The sequence below is a fragment of the Gymnoscopelus microlampas genome (assembly GCF_963454915.1).
Source record: "Gymnoscopelus microlampas genome assembly, chromosome: 11".
Taxonomy (NCBI): Eukaryota; Metazoa; Chordata; class Actinopteri; order Myctophiformes; family Myctophidae; genus Gymnoscopelus; species Gymnoscopelus microlampas.
This window is the reverse complement of record NC_139948.1, coordinates 4,272,511-4,297,075: the sequence shown is the minus strand read 5'-3', so window position 1 is coordinate 4,297,075 and position 24,565 is coordinate 4,272,511. Positions and strand designations below refer to the sequence as shown.

Below are 24,565 nucleotides of genomic sequence, written 5' to 3'. Positions count from 1 at the left end.
ATGTTTTTAAAAAACAGGTAATATTTTTGGGTTAAAACAAATAGTTTTTTTTGTTAAATTCTGATAGTGATCATTGCTATTGAGTGTTTGTTCAGTATAGAGTATAAACAGAGACATTTGTGTGTGTGTGTGTGTGTGTGTGTGTGTGTGTGTGTGTGTGTGTGTGTGTGTGTGTGTGTGTGTGTGTGTGTGTGTGTGTGTGTGTGTATGTGTGTGTGTGTGTGTACAAGCGATATAGTAGTGTACCCTGTTGGATGGGTCTGTAGACTGGTAGTGACCCAACCAACATGGTGAATCTTGGCCACGCCCCCCAAATCACTCCCCCACCCAAGCGAACTTTGCTAGCCCTATTGCTTTGGCAATGTAAACGTATGTTTTTTCATGCCAATAAAGCTCCTTTGAATTGAATTGGTTAGTTTAGTTTACTACTTCTTTATTGCAATATGGATCAGTCAGAGCTGATCATAAAAATAGCAAAAATACAATCTACAAGCTCAATGTTTCTTTTTCAGAAAGATTAAAAATGTATGATTTTTCAGTTTTAATTACTTCACTTGTTTTATTTAACTTCTAACACTAATTGTAATACTTGAGTAAATGTACTTAGTTACTTTACACCACTGATGATAATAATAGTAAACATCATAATTGACTTACTGCTGCTTTGTATTTATAATCTAAATCTCGAAAGTAACTACAATTTATATTTAGTATATTTGCCTCTGTGTGTGTGTGTGTGTGTGTGTGTGTGTGTGTGTGTGTGTGTGTGTGTGTGTGTGTGTGTGTGTGTGTGTGTGTGTGTGTGTGTGTGTGTGTGTGTGTGAGAGAGAGAGAGAGAGAGCAAGAGAGGAGGGGGGAGGGAACTGGCCAATCCCTAGGCTGTCACAGTCCATGAACCGACCAATTGCGCGAGCTAAGCCTAACCTTCTTTGTTGTCTTGGGTTTAAATATCCAGGGCGGTTAACACACAGCACACACACACACGTCCTGCTGTGCTTTGCTCCATCAACAGAACACGGACTCTCTTCTTACTTTCTTCATTTATTGACCATTGGAAACACATTTAAGGTAAGAAACTTGTGACATTGTATTTGTGAAGGTCTAGCCCTGGTCCAGAGCGTTAGTGAGTTCTCTCTAACGCTCTGCCAGACGCTCGGATCATAGAGAAGGAATTCCACTGCCCAAAAAACACTTCGCTATACTCATCGAAACAAATGCTGTTTTGTGTTGTTGAAAGTCTGTTCTCGGAGGTGGGAGGCCTCTCAGCACCTCACCTTCTCTGTAAATACACTTTTTGACCAGTAAAGAAAATATTTCACCGGAAGGAGAAAATGTTTTTGGTTGCTTCACTGCGCCCTCTACATTTTTTCTATTGACACGATTTTTCTTCCGGTGAAATATTTATATTTTCTGGACAAAAAAAGTGTATTATATAGAGAAGGTGGGGTGCTGAGAGGCTTCCCACCCTGGAGAATATACTTTCACCAACACAAAACAGCCTTTGTTTCGGTGAGTAGTGAAGTGGTTTTGTTTATTTTTACAACAGTTGGAGACCTCGCAGGGCCGTGGAATTCCATGTCTATGAGCAGAGCCGAGCGCCTGGCAGAGTGGCAGGGCGTTAGAGAGAACTCTGACCAGAGCTATTGCTTTTTTTGGTATCTAGGCTATAGTCTGTGAAATGTGCTAGCTTGCAACAATTTAACTCACACTCAATGTGTAAGCATAACAACAATGCCTATCCATTCTCTACACTATGTGACAATTTACATTGCTGTTTTGTAGGCTCTGTATTCTTTTTTGATAGTCTGTTGTAGAGGGCTGTTAAAGCTATCTAGTGGTTGGTGTGCTCTGCCATCAGACTGTGTCAGGTCCCCAGCAAAGTTTGTTAATATAGCATAAAAATAATTTTAGCTTTTATACAAGTTTAATTTTCCCCACATTTTGTGGTGCCACAGATAGGATTTTTTTTCTCCCATAGATATTTTTTAGAATATCTATATAAATTACATTAAGCGCTGGAACCAAGCCATCCAGGCTCCTGGTGAATCATGACCATAATGCATTTGATTCTGTGAAAACAAAATAAAAATAATATTGAATTATATCATATAATATATTAAATAAATACCTGTTTTTGCGGGTTTCAATTTTTTTTCTTTTGACACAGAATCAAATATTTTATGGTCACTATTCACCAGGAGCCTTGGTTCCAGGTTTAAAATAATTTATATAAATATTTTCAGAAAGCTCTATGGGAAAAATGTATGTGTTTTCTATCTGTAGCACCACACAATCGCCACCACTGCTATGCCCTATAGTCCTGACATTGCTTTGGTGTAGTGTTTTTAGAATAGTGAAGTAGAAACATTTCTAAGCGTCATAATGTTTGTGTTACAGATTGTGTGGGAACATGGAACCGTTTGGTTGCTATCGGACCAAACGTAGGCGCATTAAAGCCAGAGTTGAAGAGCACATGCGTTTTTGGCGAGACTTACACTCCAACCAGAACAGCATGTCTTCAAATCAGAACTTAGATTCTTTTGAAACAGACAGTCACTTTTATCTTAATAGGCCATCAAGCAGAGTCACGCATCAATCAAGTGAAGACGAATCTGACTCTTGTGGTGAGGATGACTTGCCACCAAACCCCCCCCATGAACTTACGCCTAGTGTCCACCAGAGAGCGAGGCACCCCTCTGTCCCCTCAAGTGCATCCCAGAAAGAGAGGCACCACCGTAGACTTCAGAGTCCAGTCAGTGTGAGGGAGTCCCCGAGCATGAGGCACTCCAGTGAAAGCCAGAGTCCAAGCAGTGCAAGTGAGTCCCGAGTGAGGCGCTCCAGTGGAAGCCAGAGTCCAAGCAGTGCAAGTGAGTCCCGAGTGAGGCGCTCCAGTGGAAGCCAGGGTCCGACCTGTCCCAATTGCGTTGGACCAACAGTTTATCAAAACCTGATGGAGTTTATCGAGAAACAGGCCGAAGAGATGAGAGTGGTGAAGTCGATGTTGAACACGGTGCTGAAGCAACAGGCTCTGCCTCTGGCTGTGTCGTTGCTGGAACCACCCGCAGGAGCAGACTTCCCACTGAAAACGTATGAAGACGTCGTTTCCATGAACGAGAAGCTTAGTGACCCTGCGTTCATGTCTGGAGTTGTAAGTTTGAATCTTTTCACTTGAAAATTTGCTTGTATTGTGTTTGTACATGTGAGTTGGGGGACATATGTAAGTGTGTTTAAAGATAGAACGACTGCTTGGAATTTATATCTTGCTGTTCACTAACGGCTTTTCCTTCCTGTGATGTTTTTTTTCTTCCCCCCATTCACTCAGGTTGCCATGGTTACCGATATCGGAGGTACTTCACTGGATGATGCTACCAGAAGAATGATGCAGTACCTCTTCTCGCATGACCTGGCAGTCCAGTTCAACCTTTATGGACGTCACAACAAGAGGAAGTTTAGAGAACTGCTCCTTTATGATGTCATATATGGTAAGTTTGAGTATTGAATTGCTCATTCTAACTTTAAATCTTTTAATTTGAAGACACATTTGATGTATACCAGTAGATGGTATGCCACAGCAATACCATAATACTATAATTTCTAACAGTTGGCCTCTTGTCATTTCTATTAGGGGGACTAAAGAAAAATGCCCTCACACAAGAAACCAACCACAAGGATGCAGAAAAGGCTCTCTCCAAGTGGTTCAGTGGAGCTCGCGATAGAGGTGGAAGAAGAGTTAGACCTCAGACACAGCTTCCACAACTAGATGATGCACCACTCCAGTAGGCAAAGTCTCTGTCTCTCTTTCTCTCCCCTCAGCAGCACAATGCTGCCCTCTGGTTGGTTCTATCACTGGGGATTAAAACCGAAAGGCTCAAAAGACACCCACACGCACAGAGGGCCCAGATTCATCTGCAACATGAAACTGGATCTCAGAATCCCTCAGCCCTGTTACATGGACAATGGAAGATTTTGATGCGCACTATTTTTTTTATACCATTTTTATTGCACTGCTTGGACTCAGAATCCCTCGGCCCTGTTACATGGACAATGGAAGATTTTGATGCACACTATTTTTATTTTTTGGACCATTGTTATTCTTATATTTTGTTCTGATATTAGTCTCTGTGGAGGATTGTGAGAATATTTTTTGCATTTTAAGTGTACAATTCTTTATGTATATACTGAATGTACACCTGCACATTTGATGTGTGTGCCTTCTCTTCCTGCACATTTACACTACTGCTTTAAAAAAAAAATCTTTTCCTAAATTAGAGCCAATTATTTTTTTTAACCCCTTTTCTCCCCAATTTAGTTATGCCAATTGATTCCTCCCCACACACATTTGTGTGTTGTCGCTCCAGTGAGGAGCCCCCACCAGGAGGACGCAGAGCCTTCGTGGAGCATTGTGGGAATATTTGTTTGCATTTTAAGCGTACAATTTGTATGTGTATATACTGTATTTACATTTGATGTGTGCCATCTTTTCCTGCACCGTAGACTGCTGCTATCTTTATTCCCATTTTTATTGTCATTGTATTTTCATTATCTTGTAATATTGTTTTTAATAAATTTGTCAAAATATATATATATTGTCTATTTTCATCCTGGTAAAACTTTACTTTAGGTGTGTTTACAAGAATTAACACGGTTCATGTTTGCTGTTTAATCTATTTTATTTATATTTAAATCTTATTAGGACCCAAAGGAACCATTGCACAAACAAACCCAGTTAGGACCCACCTCAGTCCCATATAGACTTGCCTAGTTGGGGCCCACCTGGGGCCCAGTTAGAACCCACCTAAAGCCCACATGGGCATCCCAGTTGCGACCCACCTCGGTCCCATATAGACTTGCCCAGTTGGGACCCACGTGGGGCCCAGGTAGAACCCACCTAAAGCCCACATGGGGCCCATGTAGAACCCACCTAAAGCCCACATGGGCCCCATGTGGGGCCCACATGGGCCCCATGTGGGCATCCCAGATGGGACCCATGTGGATCCCACTGACATGCCGACATGGGGCCCATATGGTTTAGCCCACCTTGTACCCATATGAGACCCACGTGGGGCCCAGGTAGAACCCACCTAAAGCCCACATGGGGCCCATGTTTGCACACCATCTTTATATAGGTCCTGGATAGTCAAAATGCCTGCATCTTTCCACATCCTAAAACCCGCATCCAGACAGGATTGTGCAAAATGTGGGTTTTTTGCTACCGGTGCCAAGCATGACATCTGGTTTGTTACACAAAAATGTTGTTATTATAGCTCCCCCTGCAGGTCACACAAACTTTACACAGCGTTGTTTGTGTCCCGGAACTGATCTGTAGTGTGTTGTTGTCAGGAGGACACAGTTCGGTGTAACACTTCGTCCCTTTAGTTTGAAGAGGAGATGCGGGAGGAAAGTGTCTTTGTTGTTCAAGTTTAAAACGTCTAAAACATTGAGGTATGTTTATTTGAGGTGTGTTTTTCTTTGTGTCCATGCGTTTTACGTTTTTTGTACAAATATACATGTTATTGTTTACGCTATGTTTGTTACATCATTTGCGTGTTGTTTACAGTTGGACGTTGGATTGAGGCTGATATTAGAATGGCGTTAGAGATGTTAAATAAATGTGAGTTTGCCCTGAAATGTCACCAGTAAAGCCCGTTTTTCTCTAAACATATACAAATAAAAAAATATACGGTGCTTTCTCGCTTGCCCCAAATGCTAACTAGGTGTCCGGAGTATTTGTGTAATGTATTAGTCTGTATTTTTCAATAAAGAAGTGTTTTAATGCCGTCTGTGGCCGAACGCCATTTCTTCCCCCTCGTTTACTCCCTGTTTACATTGGGTGTAATTCCGGCTTTCACCGGACGTGCCCCGTCACTACCGCCCATTGGGAACTTCCGGCAGAATCGGCCACAAACGGTTTTAAAACACTTTTCTATTGAAAAATATGCACTAATACATTGGACAAACACGCCGGACACCTAGTTAACATTTGGGGCAAGCGGGAAAGACCCTTATATTTTTCATTTGTATATGTTTGGAGAAATACGGGCTTTACTGGTGACATTCCAGGGCAAACTGGGGGAGTGGTCGCTAAGACTCAAGTAGATATGAAAGTAAAAGTCTGACTCGATAAATTACATACGATAGTCTTGATCTAAGGCTAATAAAGATACATGTAGACCAGAGTTTGATATTAGAGTAGACCCCATCACCCCATAATCAACGTCTGCTTGAATACATGTCCTCATTTATTATTTGATCACCTGGTTAGTGCTGATGATGCTGCTTACGTCATGGTTAGATAATACTACTACTGTACTACAACTCCAGAAACACAATCAGAATAATGCTTATTGCCAACGCCAAGTGTGTTTGCACATGTCAGGTATTTGTCTCCATGAGGTTGCTGCATTGAAAGAAAGTTTACACACACACACACACACACACACACACACACACACACACACACACACACACACACACACACACACACACACACACACATATATATACATACACACACACACACACACACACACACACACACACACACACACACACACACGGTAGTAGCATACAGTACATATACCATAATATACTTGTGTAAATGAAACGATTGCACACATACATTTAATTTCATATTCAGTCCACATACATACACTTTGTAGAGGGGATTTGTGTGAAGGGGACCTCTGTACACTGTAGTTATACTTCACCGACTGTGAGCTGTTTTTTAATATTATGAAAACACATTTCAATTATTGTCATTTAATGTCATGCCCAAAATAGGGCCAAGTTGCCATCCTTCTATAGATGGCAATGTAATATTAATGCTATGTACTACGTTGCAGTGATCTATATAGTCTGTATACTTACAGTATATAGATAGCAGTGTAATATTAATGCTGCTATGTACTATGTTGCATTGATGTAAAGTATAATAGCATGTATTCTTCTCTAGATAGCAGTGTAATATTGATGCTGCTTCTATGTTGCAGTGATGTATACAGTCTGTATACTTCTATACCACTATACTGTCAATGCAGGTATGTATGCAGTGATGTGTATATACTGTATATACAGCTGTATTCTAAATAAATGCATAAATGCCACTGTAATATTAATACTGGTATGTATGCTGGGGTATTTTTTCATCATGTCTCACACTGTAGTTGTGTGTGGAGTGGAGTCTGTTTAGCAACACAGAACACACTGGTAATTATAACCATTAAGGTCAAGCAGTGATGAGAGGCTCTCTGCTGCGCCTCGGTGGTCACCTTGTGCATTACAAATACAATTTAGAGTGACTTCCCAGAGTGTAAGATCAGAGTAAATGACATGAACCCTATAGTCATTAGTCAATAACAATAGGCTCTATGCACAGCAGCCATATTGGAATGAAATTGGGCCTCTTCTTACTTCCTTCACAGGTTTTACCAATGATACTAATGAAGGCTCTGTTCCATTCTGGTCAGGGTGCTGATATCGTGCATGTTGGCTCACTAGAAACACCCCATTTTGGTTCCCAAATAGCCCCTTATGGTGGGTGTGTAACTCTGAGAGTGTACAATGGATTTGTACGCTCTCAGAGTTGTGGAGGTCCTTGAAAATAAGAGACCACTGTGCCACACTAAATGGAACAGAGCCTTAATTAGTATTATTGGTAACACCTATGAAGGAAGTAAGGAAGGGGCCCAATTCATTCCCAATATGGCTGCTGTGCATAGAGCCTATTTAGTGCTTCAAAGAAACTAGGATGGCAGGTAAATGTCAATCCTCCTAGGATCTGTCTAAACAGCATGCTGTCTAAATAGCACAAAAACAATTATCTGAATAACAATAACGTGAACAAATAACCAGAATATACCTGCATAGTATAACTTTGTTACATTGTTTAAAAAAGTGCTTTACAGGCCTGGGCCGTTTAGCGTGGCGGCCCAGGCAACCCTAGGCTGCAATGCCAGCCTGACAGCGGGTTGCGGGTTCAACTCCCGTTCCCGACGGCCTCTGCTGCTTGTCACCCCCCCATCTCTCTCCCCATTTCCTGCCAGCCTACTTTCCCTATCCCTCTCTAAAATAAAGGCATAAAAAGCCCCAAAAAACATCTTTAAAAAGAAAGTGCTGTACAAATATAGTTTTATTGTTATAACAATACGCTAACAAGTCAAGAAGCTGTTTCTTTGCATCCAATACTCCATTCGTTGACATCTTACCACATTATCACAACCTAATTTCACCAATGCTCCGCCTGAGTTGAATTAAATGACTGTAAAATCAACAGGCAATAAAAAGACAAAGACAGGTGAATCATGTTCATTCCATCAAGGTTCCATTTGTACCGTCTCAGAGTGAAATGAACACTGAAGGATTTCACTGTGTAACCACATGTAACAGTAATGTTGTGCGTTCTCTCTGCAGGCCAGACCCACTCCACCACACCTCACCTCAGCCATGGCTGACAACATCCTGGATGCTGCCTGCCTGAGAGAATCACCACAGGCTGCCAAGAGGATGAGACTGGACATTGACCATGTGAGTGAGCATCATTACCAGATCGGCAACATTACTCTCAGATGAATAAATAGTAGTTTATTTTGTCTTGACTATAAATCTCCTCTCTGGATGTTGTTGTCGTTGCACTTCAGGAGGACGGCGCCAGTGTACCTCTATCCTCCCTGGACGCTGAGACGTTTGTGGACCCCAACCATCCCAACAAGGTCTTAGAGGGTCTCAACAGGCTGCGTCTCAACGGTACCTTTTGTGATGTGGTTCTGTGCTGTGAGGGACAGGAGGTCCCCTGCCACCGTTATGTACTGGCCTCCTTCAGCCCTTACTTTGAGGTGAATACACACTCAGGGTTTCCCCTAGGATGAAGTTGTAACCATGGGAGCGCCAATCTTTTAACCCATTAAGACATGAGGCCGATTATAAAAAAGAAAAAAAAAACGTATGTTACTATAATCAGTGGTTCTCAAACTTTTTCATGTCAAGGACCCCCATCTCAAAATATTTTGTTCCAGGGACCCCCCAGAATCAAAGATTTGAGTTACAAATGTTCACTTGAAAAAATATGTATTCAAAGATTTGCACAAATTTTCACAATTTCTCAAAAATAGCAGATCTACAAGCTCGTAGCGCGGCACTCGGTGCTTTTTAGCTCAAATCTAAAATTGACTCCGATGCTTCTTCAGGTCTTAATGGGTTAAAATAATTTCTTAATTTAAATTATCATTGTTTTCCTCAAAATATTGACATTGTCACTCTGGCTATTGACAACCAAAACAGCAGCTCAGCTCAAGTCCTTTATGTCTGTCTTATCAGTCATTGTTTCAGTGACGCAACACCACAGACCGCTTTCTTTTTCTCCCAAATGAAGGGGGTCTTTCTGCAGCTAGCGTTAGTTACCTTCCACTCCCAAATCATCGTTCCTCATTGAAGGCAACAGGTGATTCGGACGGATATAGTACAGCGTGGAATTCACTGCGCACGCAGCCCTGCGTTTGGAAAGCTCTACCATAGCAGCTACAACCAGCGTCGGCGTGGATATATTTTAATTTAAAATGCCTGCTGCTTCGATGGGACAAGTGGGCTAATTGAATAGGCTTATTGAACAGCTGAGAAACCTGCACATTTAACCGCATAGAAAAGTAGCGCAAATAAAGTACAAATGTTTATGCTGAAGTCTGTGTCCTCTTGAGGTTTTCTCTAGCTCAAGAACTCGGCAGTCAGATACGTCCCAGCAACAGGCATTTGGGTTAAATAGTCTTGTGAAGGAGAGGAGGGGGGGCGAGGGGGCTTGTACTGTAAATACTATAACTGGAAAAGCATGGACTTCGCGCAACTGCGCGCTCTAGACAAAACAAATACATGTGTTGTATCTTCATTTAATATGCTGCGACGATGTACAGACAAGCGCAAAGTTATTTGGAGCCTAGTAGGTTACTGAAACGTGAAACCTTTGTGACCCATAGAAAGCTGTTACCCTAGGGAGAACCGTTTCACAGGAGACCCATAGACCCAAGAGAGCACGAGAACACGGCCCAATTCATGCCCCATCACACGAAGGTGTCGCGCACCTACAAGCTCACAACTCGTCGCATACAAAAATATTTTTGAGATGTATTTCTTATTTTTATAAAAGTCAAGCTGTGGCGGCCAAAAACAAGGCGTAGCGTGCCGCCTCTGTTAAATGCATATAGGGGAAACACTTGACACTTTTATTGACCTGCTGTTAAGGAAATATATTTCAACCCAGCCTTGGCTTTCAGGGGAACCGATCATCATGCTATTTCCATGCTACAGTATATCCAATTAATTAAATTAACCGTTAATACTATGTAAATAAGAAAGGCCTAAACCATGAACACCAACCATTAGGCTTTTCAACCTACACAGGCCATGTTTACGTCTGGTATGATGGAGTCCACACAGGAAAGGGTGACCATCGGTGGAGTGGAGCCTCAGATGATAGGTTTGCTGGTGAACTATGCCTACACTTCTAAGGTGTCCATCTCTACTGATAATGTGCAGGTAATGTATTGTCATCATAAACGTCATTCATTGTCTCCATGGTTGTCCTACATCAGTGGTTCTCTAACATTTTCACGTCAAGGACCCCCAAATTGACATTTATTAGCCCGCGGACCCCTATTTGAAAAGATATGCCAGGGACCCCCATAAGAGAAGATTTTTTACAGCTCTAGCAGTGATTCTCAACCATTTTAATTTCAAAGACCCCCAGTTTGACATGCATTAGGCTACGGACCCCATTTAATGGCATTTCTATCTCTGGGACCCCAATTTATATTGTAAAATCTATGTTAATTTAACTCTGAGAGTGTACAAACGGAACGGGTCCATTTGGTTCCATTTGTACACTCTCTGATTTACAGACCTGTATGGGTCCATTTGGTTCACTATCCATCATTTAGCTGCGGACCCCCTGGCACTCCCTCAAGGACCCCTGGGGGTCCCCGGACCCCACTTTGAGAACCAATGTCCTACATAACATCAGTGCTCCATAAAGCTAATTTGTTAATTTGCTCTAGGCCCTGCTATCGGCATCAGACTTGTTTGATGTCACGGCTGTTCGAGAGGCCTGCTGCGACTACATGATGCGTCACCTGGACATGCATAACTGTGTAGAGATTTACTGCTGTGCCGATGACCACTCCTGTGAAATGTTGGAGAAACACACCATGGATTACATTCTGGAACACTTCAGTGTCATCTACCAGCAGGCCAGTCTTTGAGGAATCATACATTTCCCGAGTTGATTTTGCCTGTTGTTGGCTTTTTTCTGCTATAACTTTTGTTTTATTACTATTAATCAACCTTCCACCACCACAACCGACCCAGACCTGGGTAGAAACATTCAATCAGTCACGGTGATTGGATATATATTAACTCTTTAACTGCCAGAGTAATAGTGTAATTGTGTCATTCCAGTGCCAGCGAAAACAAATGTTTTTACCTACCATTTCCCCATAGGAAATAAACAGGAAGTAAGCAAGCTTTTATTATTTTAAATTATGTAATTTCCGGGTCTGTCGTCATCAGGCAGTGAAAGTGACACCCAACTCGTCTAACTCGTGTTTAACACTGTGGACCAAGTACCGACGGACAAATTTACACGTCCATGGCAGTCAAATAGTTAATAAGCTACAGTCACATGTCCATTTCACTAAACAAGAAAAAGAAGGAGGAGGTCCGCACACTGTTTCAAGCTCCAAGAAACTCTTTTTTAATACTGCAACATTTCGACCTTTAGGTCTTCATCAGGCAAAATTGATATTACAATGACAGACAAAAGCATAATATATATACCGGTACACAAACATTGACTAATGAAGATGTACAACACCTGGGAGTCAGGAGGAGCAAAAAAAACACCCATCTCCAATCCCAGGGACAAAAAAACTTGTCTACACCCCTCTGGGGAGTGTTCAATGCATGGCAGAGAATAGACTTTTCACATTTAATTAAACATATTAGACACTAAGGGCGGATTCACACTGCGGCCTTGGAACCAGCCTTGAGGCTGGTTGGAAGGAATACCTGGGAAGGAATTGGTAAAGCTAGCATCTATTATATGTGTACTTTGTGAGAAGTTTTAGATTTTTGGAATGGTATTAGGTAAGGGTATAGCTTTTTAAAAAACATTGCAAACAAGTTAGGCTCGCCCCCTATTGAAAACCTTATAAAACTTCTCACAAAGTGCACACGCTTTACCAATTCCTTCCCAGGTATTCCTTCCTACCAGCCTCAAGGCTGGTTCCAAGACCGCAGTGTGAATCCGCCCTAATAGCCATTCAATACATTTGTGAAAAACCAACAATAAGAACAGTTAGAAGTCATAAATGGTGATATAATGTATAGGCTAAACAACAAACTAGAGGAAAGGTTTAATAACAAATTCCTCATTTAGACCATCAGGAGACATGGTATTGAGGAGATAAATCCAATAGGTCCCACGTTGGAGAAGTAACCTTTCAAGATCTCCACCTCTGGGTGGCTTTTCAACCTTCTCAACACCAACATATCGCAAATTATTAAGATTATGACCAGCCTTTTTAAAATGAGCAGCAACAGGATTACACACAACCTTCTCTTTGAACATTTCACTAAACAAACCATCTATCACCAGTATGAAGTATGAGACCCTGTTCTCATACTTCAGTGTGAAGTATGAGGACAGGGTCTTCATCTATCAACTAATCCACTGCATTTTGTTTTCTACTAATAGGAAGAGTTCCTGTCTCTCTCTGTGGAAAGACTGACACAGTTTCTCTCCAGTGACCATCTCAATGTGCCCAAGGAGGACATGGTGTTTGAGGCTGCCATGCTGTGGTTAGACAAGTGTCCTACCCGCAAGCAGAGCTTAGAAAAGGTCAGTAATTTCTTAGTCTCACCTTACCAGACGATCAGAGGTCTCTGCCTATCAATGTGTCAGGGGTCTTCTAAATGCAAGTTATTTTCTAGCGTCACTTTCCAATACATGCTTGGCATTCTACTGTATATGTGCTACTGGCTGGTATTATGCATAGTTATTACACGGCTTGGTTGAATGCTTGATTCTGATCGGTCAATCACTAAATTCAGCGGTGTGTTATTTCTGTATAATGACCGATGAGCTCAATAACAGACTGCTGTCTAATCAAAGACTCAGAGCACCTGCTGCGCTGCTTGAATTCTATGCTGTATCCAACATGACAGTCATTTAAATAAACACACAATGTCAACAACTAAATGTTGCTCTCAAGAATGTTTTTGAAAACATTTGAAGCAAGAAATAGACAATGCAGTAAGCGAAAATTGATTCTATTTGATCAACACTTCCTTGTTTTCCGAGGCGACGGTGTCCGCCTAGCACAACACTTATGGAATACTTTCATTACCGTAAGCAAGGAAATCCTTCGTTTTGTTGTTACTTTTGGGTCAATTTATTAATTTAAGTAGCCATATAATAAGTTAAATAAATAAATATTATAATTGTTGCCACGCCGGTAGTTGTTTAGAAATAACCCCCTTTAGGATGATTAAACATCAATTAATCATCCTAAAAAACAGGTTTTGGTCACTTTGTCCTTAGGCCCCAGCCATAAAAGTCTGTCCCCCTTTCGTCCATACATGGGCATAGACACAGGCTGACAAGTCATGTGAAGTCTGGGTCTGGCAGAACCAGGTCTCCTGGTCTTGTTATATAATGTTGTTCCAGTTGAACTAGTAAATACATGGTGTTCTATACATTCTTTTAGGTGCTGCAGCACATCCGTCTGCCTCTCATCAGTCCCTCCTACCTCCTCACTGTGGTTGAGTCTCAGAGCCAGAGGTTCATCTCTGAGGTCAAGGAGCGGCCCTACTGTAACACAGCACGCCCACGTAGGACCTCAGGTACCCTGCTGAACACATGCATGCATGTTGCACCTCATGATGCTGGAAAAGAGTAGGGGGGGGACTTCCGTCGTACGAATTTCCCCTGAAAACTATCTTTTTCGACCAATCACAACACTCGTTTCATTCACAGAGAATGTAAACAGATTTGTAAAGCGTCAATGTCTATTCACTTCCGCCAAATTCTAGGTATTGCCCAGTGTGCCCTGGATGCCAGAGCAGAACCTCTGCCCCGATTTTCTCTGATTGACCTGTTGTAAGCGCTACCAGGAGGCCGATTTTTGCAAAACATTTTTTTTAATATTACTCATACAGATTTTATCCAAACATCACGCAAATCGGTACACAGTGTCTCTATAGTAATTAAACCGGATTTTTCATTTTCCATCCTGATTGGCTCCGAGTGGCCCGTTTTGAAAATACCTCAAATCATGAACACAGTGTGCGATTGCTGTGAAACCTTGCACGCACATTGCCACTAGGAAGGAAGAAATGCCTCTTGAAAATCTTCAAATCAGCCTCATGGTGGTGCTATAAAAGGCCGATTCGCTCCCCTAGAGGCCAAGAAAAAAACATGAGGCCGACTTTTGATACTACTCCTTCAGATTTTGTCCAAACATCACACAAATTGGTACACAGTATCTCTATAGTCATGTGATTATTTGTTTTTAGCTCCTGCTCATTTGACTTAGCTATTTTGTCTCATCTGTTTAAGGAAATAGGTAGCTGATATATTGCACTTTTACCTTAGCGCTAGGTATGCTCTTGGTTGCTTGTTATTGCAGAAAATGCACTTATAACCGCTGGTGATTAGTAGCTTTCGTTCCCTACCTTTGTTGATCGCACTTATTGTAAGTCGCTTTGGATAAAAGCGTCTGCTAAATGACTGTAATGTAATGTAATGTAATGTGATGTAGCCGGATCTGTCCGATATTTCATATTCCTTCTTGATTGGCTAACATTGGCTTCCAAAGTTTGCCGGATTGGTCCGTTTTTAACAAAATGCCTCAAACCATGAACCATGTCTGATTGCCGTGAAAGGCTGAGGAAGAAATGGCACCCTTTTTCACATTAGCCTGTTATAGCACCACCAGGAGGCCCCAATAACCTACCTGATCTGGTGGAGACCTGTATTCAGAGGGAAAAAAATGTAGTTGCATCATGGTTTCATTATTTTAAGTTCACAATTCAAGATTTCATTTAGTTTTTTGCACTTTTATACAATGCATACCAAGTTTCTCCTGGATTCATTCAGTGACTGCTAGTGCTAAGTTTGTGTTGGGGTTGCCACACTGAAAGCTCAACCGAATACATTTGGTTTCTCCTTCAACTCTTAAATCTACTCTGTCTCACCTGCTTCTTCTCCTCTGCTTGTTGAAGTGATCGTGATGTTGGGAGAGACTAAAACTTCAAAGGGCTTTGACAAAGTTGAGAGCTTTGATCCCCTGACCAATCAGTGGAAGACTCTTGGGCGACTGCCCTTGGAAATAAACGGGTATGGTGTGGTTACATCAGGTGAGGATTACCATCAGAGTCAATTTAGGATCTGTAATGGATCCTACTGTTTTACCTCTGAATAGACTGATCGCTAAGCCCCACCCACCGATAGTGTTTGTTCAATGCTAGCTTAGCAACCATCATGTTGGACAAGCTGCCATTCATAGGAATCAATGTAATATTGCACACACATACAAGATAATTTAAATTAGCACGCACACATGCAGATTTTCTTTTATCTCACCTCCGTCTTCCAGCAGCTAGGCAGGGCAGCTGCCCGAGTTGCCCAATGGTGTCTACGCTTCTGGTGCCGCTCTTTATTAGATTTACGAGAATGTTAAGAAACACATGCACAGTTTAAACCGTTTATATTTTTCATAGCTATTGTGTATTTGTTATGGAGACAGTGGGTTCCAAAAGTAGTGAGGGGTCTGGTTCAAGTTCAACACACCACGGAGCAGCTATAGTACCGCACCATACAGTAAACTTAGTAAGTAGTAGTGTTGCACAGAATCTCAAAGCACTACAGCTAGTGATTGAGTGTACTTATGATTGACAGGCAGTAGACACTTCCCTTCACATAGAGCAACATGATTGGTCAAGGAATACTGGCAACAGTGATTTTTGACCATTTTAATTGCTGATAGATCACAGGCAGGGTGTTGTCTAAATGTTACTACATGAATGTTGCCTGCTGCATGCAGCCAGTGGTGAGGTTGGCATATATAAGACAGTAGTTCTCATAATTGGTTCTAGTGAGCAGAGGGAATCAATAATACGTAGACTCTGTAACCTGACTGTAGAAAGTAACACTACAGTAAAGAACCTGGGGGTTATTATTGATTATGAATTGAATTCGAATACACACATTAATCATGTTACCAAGATTGCACACTTTAATCATGTTACCAAGATTGCCTTCTTTCATTTTAGAAATATTGCGCAAAATAGAGCCTATCTGTTGTTGGACTATGCAAAAGCGTTGATCCACGCTTTTGTTTTCTCTCGGCTTGATTATTGCAATGCACTTTTTTCCGGCCTGCCAAAGAAATCAACTGACAGATTACAACTCGTTCAAAATGCGGCAGCCAGAGTTTTAACTAAAACTAAGATGAGGGAACATGTTACTCCAGGTTTAGCTTCACTACATTGGCTCCCGGTTGTTTTTAGGATTGATTTTTAAATGATTTTACTTGTTTATAAAGCTCTCAATGGTCTCGCACCTTCCTACCTCTATGACTGCCTGCCTAGATATGTTGCAAACCGCTCCCTCAAGTCTTCTAGTGCTGACCTGCTCGAAGTGCCTACAATGACTTACAAAGAAGCCTCTGTGGATAGCTTTAAAGCACAGCTCAAGACCTTATTTCTTCACTCTTGCTTTTAGTTGATTTTTAAATCTCTGTTGTTATTATTATTCATGTCCTTTTGCCTGATTCACTGCCTTTTTTGCTATATATATATATATATATATATATATATATATATTTTTTTTTTTTTTTTTTTTTTTTCTTCAATGTTTGATGCTTTTTCCCCCTTGTGCTTTATTCTTGCTCTGTAAAGCACTTTGAGCTGCATTTCATCTCATGAAAGTTGCTATACAAATAAAGTTTATTATATAGCCCACCTGGCAGCTTATTTCACAACACACGGGCATGTTTTGGTCATTTCCGTGGCTTTGTAAGTAAACCATCACAATAAGATGGAAGTTATGTGAAGAAATGTAAAGTTGTGTATGCATATTCAAATCTTATTTAATTTATCTTGTTTTTATTGTGCTCTTCTTCCACCATAGGTTCCACTCTGTATTTGGCCGGAGGCCAAGTCTATGATGATGTTAAACAGGATTATGTTTACAATAGAGAGATGTGGCGCTATGATGTTCACCATAACTCATGGTTGAAGATGGCTCCCATGAACGAACCACGCGATGAATCGAGTAAGATTGTCAAACTATCACATTCAAATTAACCACATTAGCCGTGGTGGCCCTATTTTGGGCAGGTCACCATAGGCAACATTTATATTTTTATTATTTCTGTATTGCTGTCTTTCAAATAATCGCAAATCTACAAGCTCACTTATGTGTCACATCAGCTAGTAGATGGTCTGTTTCCAAATAGCCACATTTGTAAACCAAATGTACACATTTCAGAATATAATTCCAGACAATATCAGTTGCTTTTATATTTAATATCTAATTGTATGGAAGTTGTATTAAAATGAGCAGGTTCTGAAAAGGCATCTGTACAGGTAGCAAAATGTATCAGTTCCAACTGCAGAATAATTACATCACAAGTGGATCCAGTTGCTAATTTCACATACTCTACTGACTGTACTTTGTGCAATATTGACCTATAAATGTAGCATTCAAAGCTAGTTGTATTTGCAATGCTCTGGAACCATTTCTGTTGTTAAATATGAAATAAATGTATATTGATGATACAAGTGTTACTGTGTGCAGTAAGGTAATGCTACTTCCACTCTTGACATCCTAGCCTTGAGTATGGGAAATGTTGGAGGCGGGATGGATTTAGCTCTTCAAACATGATTTATAGAATGTATGTATGTAATGTATATGTATATGTATTGTTGACGAGAATATCAAATTATAACATAGATACAGTTTTTTCACATTAATCCAATTTCCGGCATTTAAAATGAGCTGTTGCCCTGTCTTTGTATTGGAATAACCGTTAAGTGTTTTTGCCTTGGTTGCCCAATGAGATGCTGCATAGTGCGTTCGGCCAAGGTCATCATTTCATCGGTTTCATATGTATTTTTTCTCTGCTCAACCCCACATGTTACATAGGCCTGGTGACGCTCGATGGATATGTGTTTGCAGTGCCAGTGGGGGACTGGGGGGGTGACAACTCGATGGAACGCTACAACCCCAACACAGACACCTGGCAGCTCATGGACTCTGTCGGTGTGGCAGCGCATTACGATTCTTACAGCTGTGATGTGGTCGCACTAGATGGGCAGCTCTATTTTATTGGTATGGAACAGATTCATGCACCTGCAGGTTCAGCCTGCTGGGTTTCATGAGGTTGTGTTTTTCATGTAGTGTTAGTTAAGGGTGTCACGGTACTCGATACGTATCGAAATCGAACCGAAAATTACGTTCGATATAGTGTACGAAATCGAAAGGCGTATCGCGATTCAAGTTACCGGTAATAAAAAAAAAATATACTCCCGCGCATGCACACATCCGATTGCACGTCCGGATGAAGCCATGCGCGAGCCGCTGGTGTGTTTTTCTGTGCATCGCGCATGCGTGCTTACGGCGGGGGAGAGAAAAAAAAGACGACGGGACAAACCCACACACACCAGAGGAGTTTGGAGGAGACAGAGAGAGAGTCCGCTGTAGCGTTGCGTCTGTACTACTACTTTACATTTCACCATGGCCACTGCTGAAGTCAGCGATGGTTATGACGATACACAAACGGAAGAATTAGAAAACGCTCCCGCTTCCTTTAAGTCAAAAGTCTGGCAATATTTTGGCTTCCCAGTGAATTATGAGGGTACCCGACGCGTTGTTGACAAAACGGCTACCGTTTGTCGATTATGCTCCACATTGATAGTTGCTCCGTCTTCTCTTTTTCCCCTCTACACCTATACCTCTCGGCTAAAGTTTTTGGCTAAAGTTCACCTCAGAAAACATTTCTTGTTAAAGCTCTTACTTGTTCAAACAATATAAACATACTTTAAGATGTTTAAGAACATGCCAAATAACAGTTGTCTTTGGATCCTTTCATGTTCAACTTTGTATTTAGATTTTATTTAGTTATAGAGCTTCACAAGAATGTTGTTACTCATCTTAAAGAAGAATCTGAAAATGACAGTTGATGTAATTCTCATTCTCATTTGATATTATTCAAATAAAAGGGACTTATTGAGAAACCTGTGTTTTTCTTTACAAATCAAGACAATAGGCTAAATTAATAATCATATAGTCCTCAAAGCTGAAAAAAAAGGACGTTTTCGAAATATATATCGTATCAAAAATCGAATCGTGACCTTAGAATCGAAAGTCGAATCGAATCGTGGATTAGGCGTATCGTGACACCCCTAGTGTTAGTGTATGTCAAGCATAATGTGTCACTGAAAATGTACAAATCCTTTGGTATTATTATGTATTCATGCGTCTCCTGTTGACGGTGAATAATGTTTTGACGTGTGTGTCCTCCTGGACTCTAGGTGGTACTCCCCATTCAAAGCGGCCCCAGGTGGCCAAGTACAACCCTAAAACATCTGTGTGGACAGAAGTCGCTCCTATGCAGATTCCACGTGATGAATCAGCTGCTTGTGTTCTGAATGGAAAGATCTATGTTACAGGTACCTTACCTCTTCTTAGTCAGTGGTGGAAGGAGTATTCTGTTTTTTTTCTTTACTTGAGTAAGATTAACAATACCAGAATATAGAAATCCTTTTTTTCTCAAGAGAAAGTACAAAAATATAGGCATAACATTTTAATGTTGTTCCAATACCAAACATAAAAATACTCAATATGCAGAATGGCCCTTTTCACAGTTTCACAGTTGTATTATTATAGCTTAACCTATAATAATAATCATAATTTATCAGTTAATGTATGTTTAGTATAAATAATCTAAATTAGCAAAGTAAGTAGTAAACTGTCAAACAATTGTAAAAATAAATAAAATAAAGTATTTGCTTCTGACTTGTAGTGGTGTAGAAGTAACAAGTATTAAAAAAGACAAGAAAAATGAAACGTTCAAGTCTATTAAAAGTACAGTACTTTATTAAATGTATTCAGCTACTTTCCACCACTGATCTTAGTTCCATCACACACACACACACACACACACACACACACACACACACACACACACACTTCGACATCGCTAATCTGCATTCATAGAGAAAAGGCAAATCATAATAGACTCACCTAAACTTCACTTTAGTTTGGGCACATTATAAAACACACTAACAGTCACTATCCTATTCATTCTTGTTCGCCTATTAGGTGGTCAATATTTTAATGATAAGTTTAGGAGGACAATGGAAAATAGGATGGAATGCTACCACCCTACTACCAACCAGTGGACCATGTGTGCCCCCATGCAAGTGAAACGCTCCTCGCCTAGCATGGCTGCGGTGGATGGAAAGATCTACGTTCTAGGAGGGCGGGACTTCGATAACAAAAATGATAGGTATGACACTGCTGCTCCATGAACGTCTGAGGAAAGGTGTCTTCTGGTCCACACCAGACATTTCTCTCACGACTGTTTGTTTGTTTGTGTCTCTTCATGTAGTTCTGCCCGTAACATCGAGTGCTACTGTGAAGAGACGGACACGTGGGAAACTGTGGGGCAGATATCTAATGCTCACTTCCGTGTCAAATGTGTCTCTCTCAAGCTGAGGAGGGATCACAGTCAACCCATAGATGATGAAGATGAGGATTCTGAAGGCGACTAGGGTTGGGGTCCGGAACCGGATCCAACATTGAGGAACCGGAATCGGTTCCATCACATTTGGAACGGGCTTGTCACTCTGTCAGAAGCTGGTATGTGGACTTGATGTCTGCTATACAATTAGAATACCAGTAGTTCTCAAAGTTTTAATTTCAAGGACCACCATAACTCTTGAGTTACAGACCTGCCCATTTGGAACCTGACTGAATTTGTGTTTTTAAAAAATCTATATAATTTTGGCCGAATCGGTCCATTAAGAGGGAATCGTTAACAAACCAGAATCGTTAAAATCCTAAAGGGTCCCAACCCTAAAGGTGACAGAATATGGATGGATATAATAATAGGATTAGATTGGATTGATATAACGTAAACAATGAAGATGATGATTAAGAAGCTTCCTTCTTGGATGTCACAGAGAAGAGACACACTGTGTTGTGATGGTAGTGTCAGCCTCCCGTTGAGTTGAGTTCAGAAGCTCTGCTCAGACCCAGCTCACTCAGACTAAAGAGATGAGGAGGAGAGAGAGATGGACACAGCGTCCCATGCTGCTACCGCTGCTCCTGGCCAGCCTATCAGAGCTGAGGGGCTTCCCTTCCAGTCCCTCCATGGATGCAGACGTCACCCCCAGAACCACCGTCTTGTTGAAAGGTAAGTTCAACCTGTCAGTCTGTTCCGTTTCAGCCTGCCTGTGACATCATCAGGAGGCATTTTTGGTCATTCACAAGATGGGGGGGAAAAAAACTAGAAAACTTTTTTTTTATTAATGAAATGATGATATTGATGATCCAGGAAGAGAAAGTTTCCCCATTGATGATGTCATTGGTAGGCAGGTAGGGAACGAAACCAGAAGTCTTAAGTGCATTTCCTGTAAAAACAAGCAACCAAGAGTATACCTAGCGCTAAGGTAAAAGTGCAATATATTAGCTACCTACTTTCTTAAACACATGAGATAAAATAGCCAAATCAAATGAGCACGAGCTAATACAAAAGTGTATCGAAGGGGTTCCCAAAGTAGGGGTCGCGACCCCACTTGGGGTCGCGGGAGACTGACGTGGGGTCGCGAAATAATTTTGGGTCATTTAAAAAAAAAAAAAAAAAAGTTTTATTTTTATTTTTATTTTTTTACTTTAAATTCAACAGAATGGATGAAATACCATCTAAAATGATCACAAATGATACATTTTACCATTTTAATACATTACAAATGCGCACCGAACGTGCACGTTTATGTTTATAAATGACCTCCAGGTTTAGGTGGGGTCGCGAGTCAATTTCCGCCTTATTTTGGGGTCGCGGGCTGAAAAGTTTGGGAACCCATGCACAGCAATACAACAATAGTTCCTACAACTAGTTAACAACAAGTAGGCCAGGCAAAGAGGAAGGGTAGTGTTTCCTGAAGAGGTGGGTTTTCAGCCTGCGGCGAAAGATGGGCAGTGACTCTGCTGTCCTGACATCAGTGGGAAGTTCATTCCACCACTGTGGGGCCAGAACAGAAAAAACCTTCGGACATGTAGCTGTAGTTTTGTTTTGTTGTTACCTTTGGGGCTTTCTAAATCTTGTTTTTTATGTTGATTTTGTTGATTTATTTTTTTTGCGGTGCCAACCGCTCTATATCTGACTTTGTCTGTGTGTCCGTGTGTCCGGGTGTCCGTGTGTCTGTCCGGGTGTGTGTCTGTCCAATAAACAAACATTGATGACAGCATCAATACGGGGCTCATCAAAGGCACCGCTTCCTTCACACAGGGTGTGATTTTTGAGTGGTGCCGAAGGCAACCACTCCTATACATGACTTTGTCTGTGTGTCCGTATGTATGTATGTATGTATGTATGTATGTATGTCCACAAACATTGATGACAACATCAATACGGGGGTCAATACTGGGCTCATCAAAGGCACCACTCACTTCACACAGGGTGTGATTTTTAGCGGCGCTAGCCGCTCTATACCTTTATACCTTTAGGTATAGAGCGGATCCTGCTCTATACCTGACTTTGTCCGTGTTCACCGTCAACGTTCTGATTGGTCAGACCCGTCAACAAAGTGATTGGTCAAGCTTCACGTGACACATGGCTATAAACACATTATAAACACATATCGATGACAAGCGCCGCTACCTTCACACAGGGTGTGATTTTTTAATTATTTTTAACAAGTTTTTCATTCAACAGTGAGTAGACAGAAATGGTACCATCGTATAATGAGCAGGTTAAAAGTAGGTGAAGTGCTCCTTTAGGCCGAATTATACTTATCGCACCAAAAATAGTCAATATGAGCTTTCCGGTGCACAGGCACACAGCTACTGTAAGTATATATATGACTTTGTTGACTCAAATGACAGTGCATGTGATGAAGGAAAATCAAGATGTTGAAATCAAAAAATAAATATAAATGAAAATACATTTTGACTTTTTATTCAAATTGATTATTTTTCATAACTGATTAACTGTTGCAGTTGTTGAGTTGATGTATATCTATGACAGTTGATTTTTGGAACTGACAAGTTCTTTTTGTCTAACAAAATTGCTTATTAGATTGATGAAAATGATGACAAGAAGTTGCAAATTTGCTGCTTGGCCATATTGTTGTTGGTATACACCTTTGTAGGGGGCACTATAATACCAGCGTTCATGAGGCTTTCTGTCATCAGATTTTCTGTCAGCTGTTGATAAAGTAACTTTAACCCTGGGGTTCTAATGTATTTTCACACTAATCTGTGTATGGCTTTCTTTTTCTTGACGTCCCTGCAGTGAATGGCAACGTGAAGGAGGAACCCAGCGACAACAAAACCTCCCCGCAGATTCAGGAGCTTGTGACCACGTTGACCTTCAGTCTGGCCTGGACTTCATCCGTATCCACAAGCCTTTCCACACAGACAAGCCCAGCATCCAGGGACAGTGTCATCCTTTCACCAACCCACCTCCTTCTATAGGCCGGGTTATACCTTCTATAGGCCCAGTTATACCTTCTATAGGCCTAGTCACACCTTCTATAGGCCCAGTCCTCTCACACACACGCACACACACACACACACACACACACACACACACACACACACACACACCACACCACACCACACCACACCACACCACACCACAACCTAAATAAATAAAGACCAGCCCTGGGGCAATATACTGTAGCCTACATTTTTACAGAAACCTGCTAGATGTTTTTAGCGATGGGAATGTGTACTTGATTTGGATGTCAGTATTCGGTCAACAAAAAGAGTAATACACAATAAGGATAATTAGGAAAAACAATTTTTTTATATGATGAACATAAATTAGCCTTGTTCTTTTTATTTTATTTTATTTTTTAGAGTTGCCAGTTATTTTCACCCCTTTTTTTCTTCCAATTTTGTCGTTATGCCAATGAACCCTCCCCACACATTTCTGTGTTGCCACTGCTGTTGTACCGTACTGACTCACCTGTTGGTGAGGAATCCCGGCCGGGGGGACGGAGGCAGAGAATCATTTTTCACCACTGAATCAGTTCCAGTGTGTCTTATTGCAAGACTGGTAGCAAATGTAAATATATACAGGTACACAGTAAAGAGTGTTAATTTAACTCTGAACCCGCGATTATACAGTGCCTGCTATTGAGATGGGAGGGTAGGGACCTGACATAAACATGAGTGTAGAATGTATCACATTTAGAAAATATTACATTTTATATGATGTTATTTACTAAACCGTCCGTGGTTCTAGTTTGTGGGATGATGGGGGTCAGAACCTGTTGTCTTTTAGCAGAC

At 41.1% G+C, this 24,565-nt stretch overlaps 2 protein-coding genes across 3 annotated transcripts; both read left to right on the top strand.

The window, feature by feature from the left end:
* The first annotated feature begins 971 nt into the window (after window positions 1-971).
* Window positions 972-4,281, top strand: LOC311055507 (uncharacterized protein). 2 transcript variants are annotated; one of them, XR_014601797.1, is made up of 5 exons: window positions 972-1,068; window positions 2,398-3,148; window positions 3,323-3,482; window positions 3,626-3,833; window positions 3,876-4,281. XR_014601797.1 is itself a non-coding variant. In XM_084071709.1 (4 exons), the coding sequence occupies exons 2-4, from the start codon at window positions 2,411-2,413 to the stop codon at window positions 3,778-3,780; spliced, it is 1,053 nt and encodes a 350-aa protein (XP_083927835.1). In that variant the 5' UTR covers window positions 972-1,068; window positions 2,398-2,410; the 3' UTR covers window positions 3,781-4,281. The 2 variants fall into 2 exon arrangements, 1 of the variants encoding a protein (XP_083927835.1); XM_084071709.1 differs by having other exon boundaries at window positions 3,626-4,281.
* Window positions 4,282-5,397: 1,116 nt separating this feature from the next.
* Window positions 5,398-23,743, top strand: LOC311055882 (kelch-like protein 21). The gene is made up of 14 exons (XM_084072149.1): window positions 5,398-5,442; window positions 8,415-8,523; window positions 8,637-8,831; window positions 10,387-10,521; window positions 11,040-11,235; window positions 12,741-12,880; window positions 13,749-13,884; window positions 15,265-15,399; window positions 17,174-17,317; window positions 18,191-18,376; window positions 19,579-19,716; window positions 20,369-20,555; window positions 20,658-21,464; window positions 23,565-23,743. Exons 2-13 carry the CDS (start codon window positions 8,443-8,445, stop codon window positions 20,818-20,820), a joined length of 1,836 nt encoding a protein of 611 aa, XP_083928275.1. The 5' UTR covers window positions 5,398-5,442; window positions 8,415-8,442; the 3' UTR covers window positions 20,821-21,464; window positions 23,565-23,743.
* Window positions 23,744-24,565: the final 822 nt, after the last annotated feature.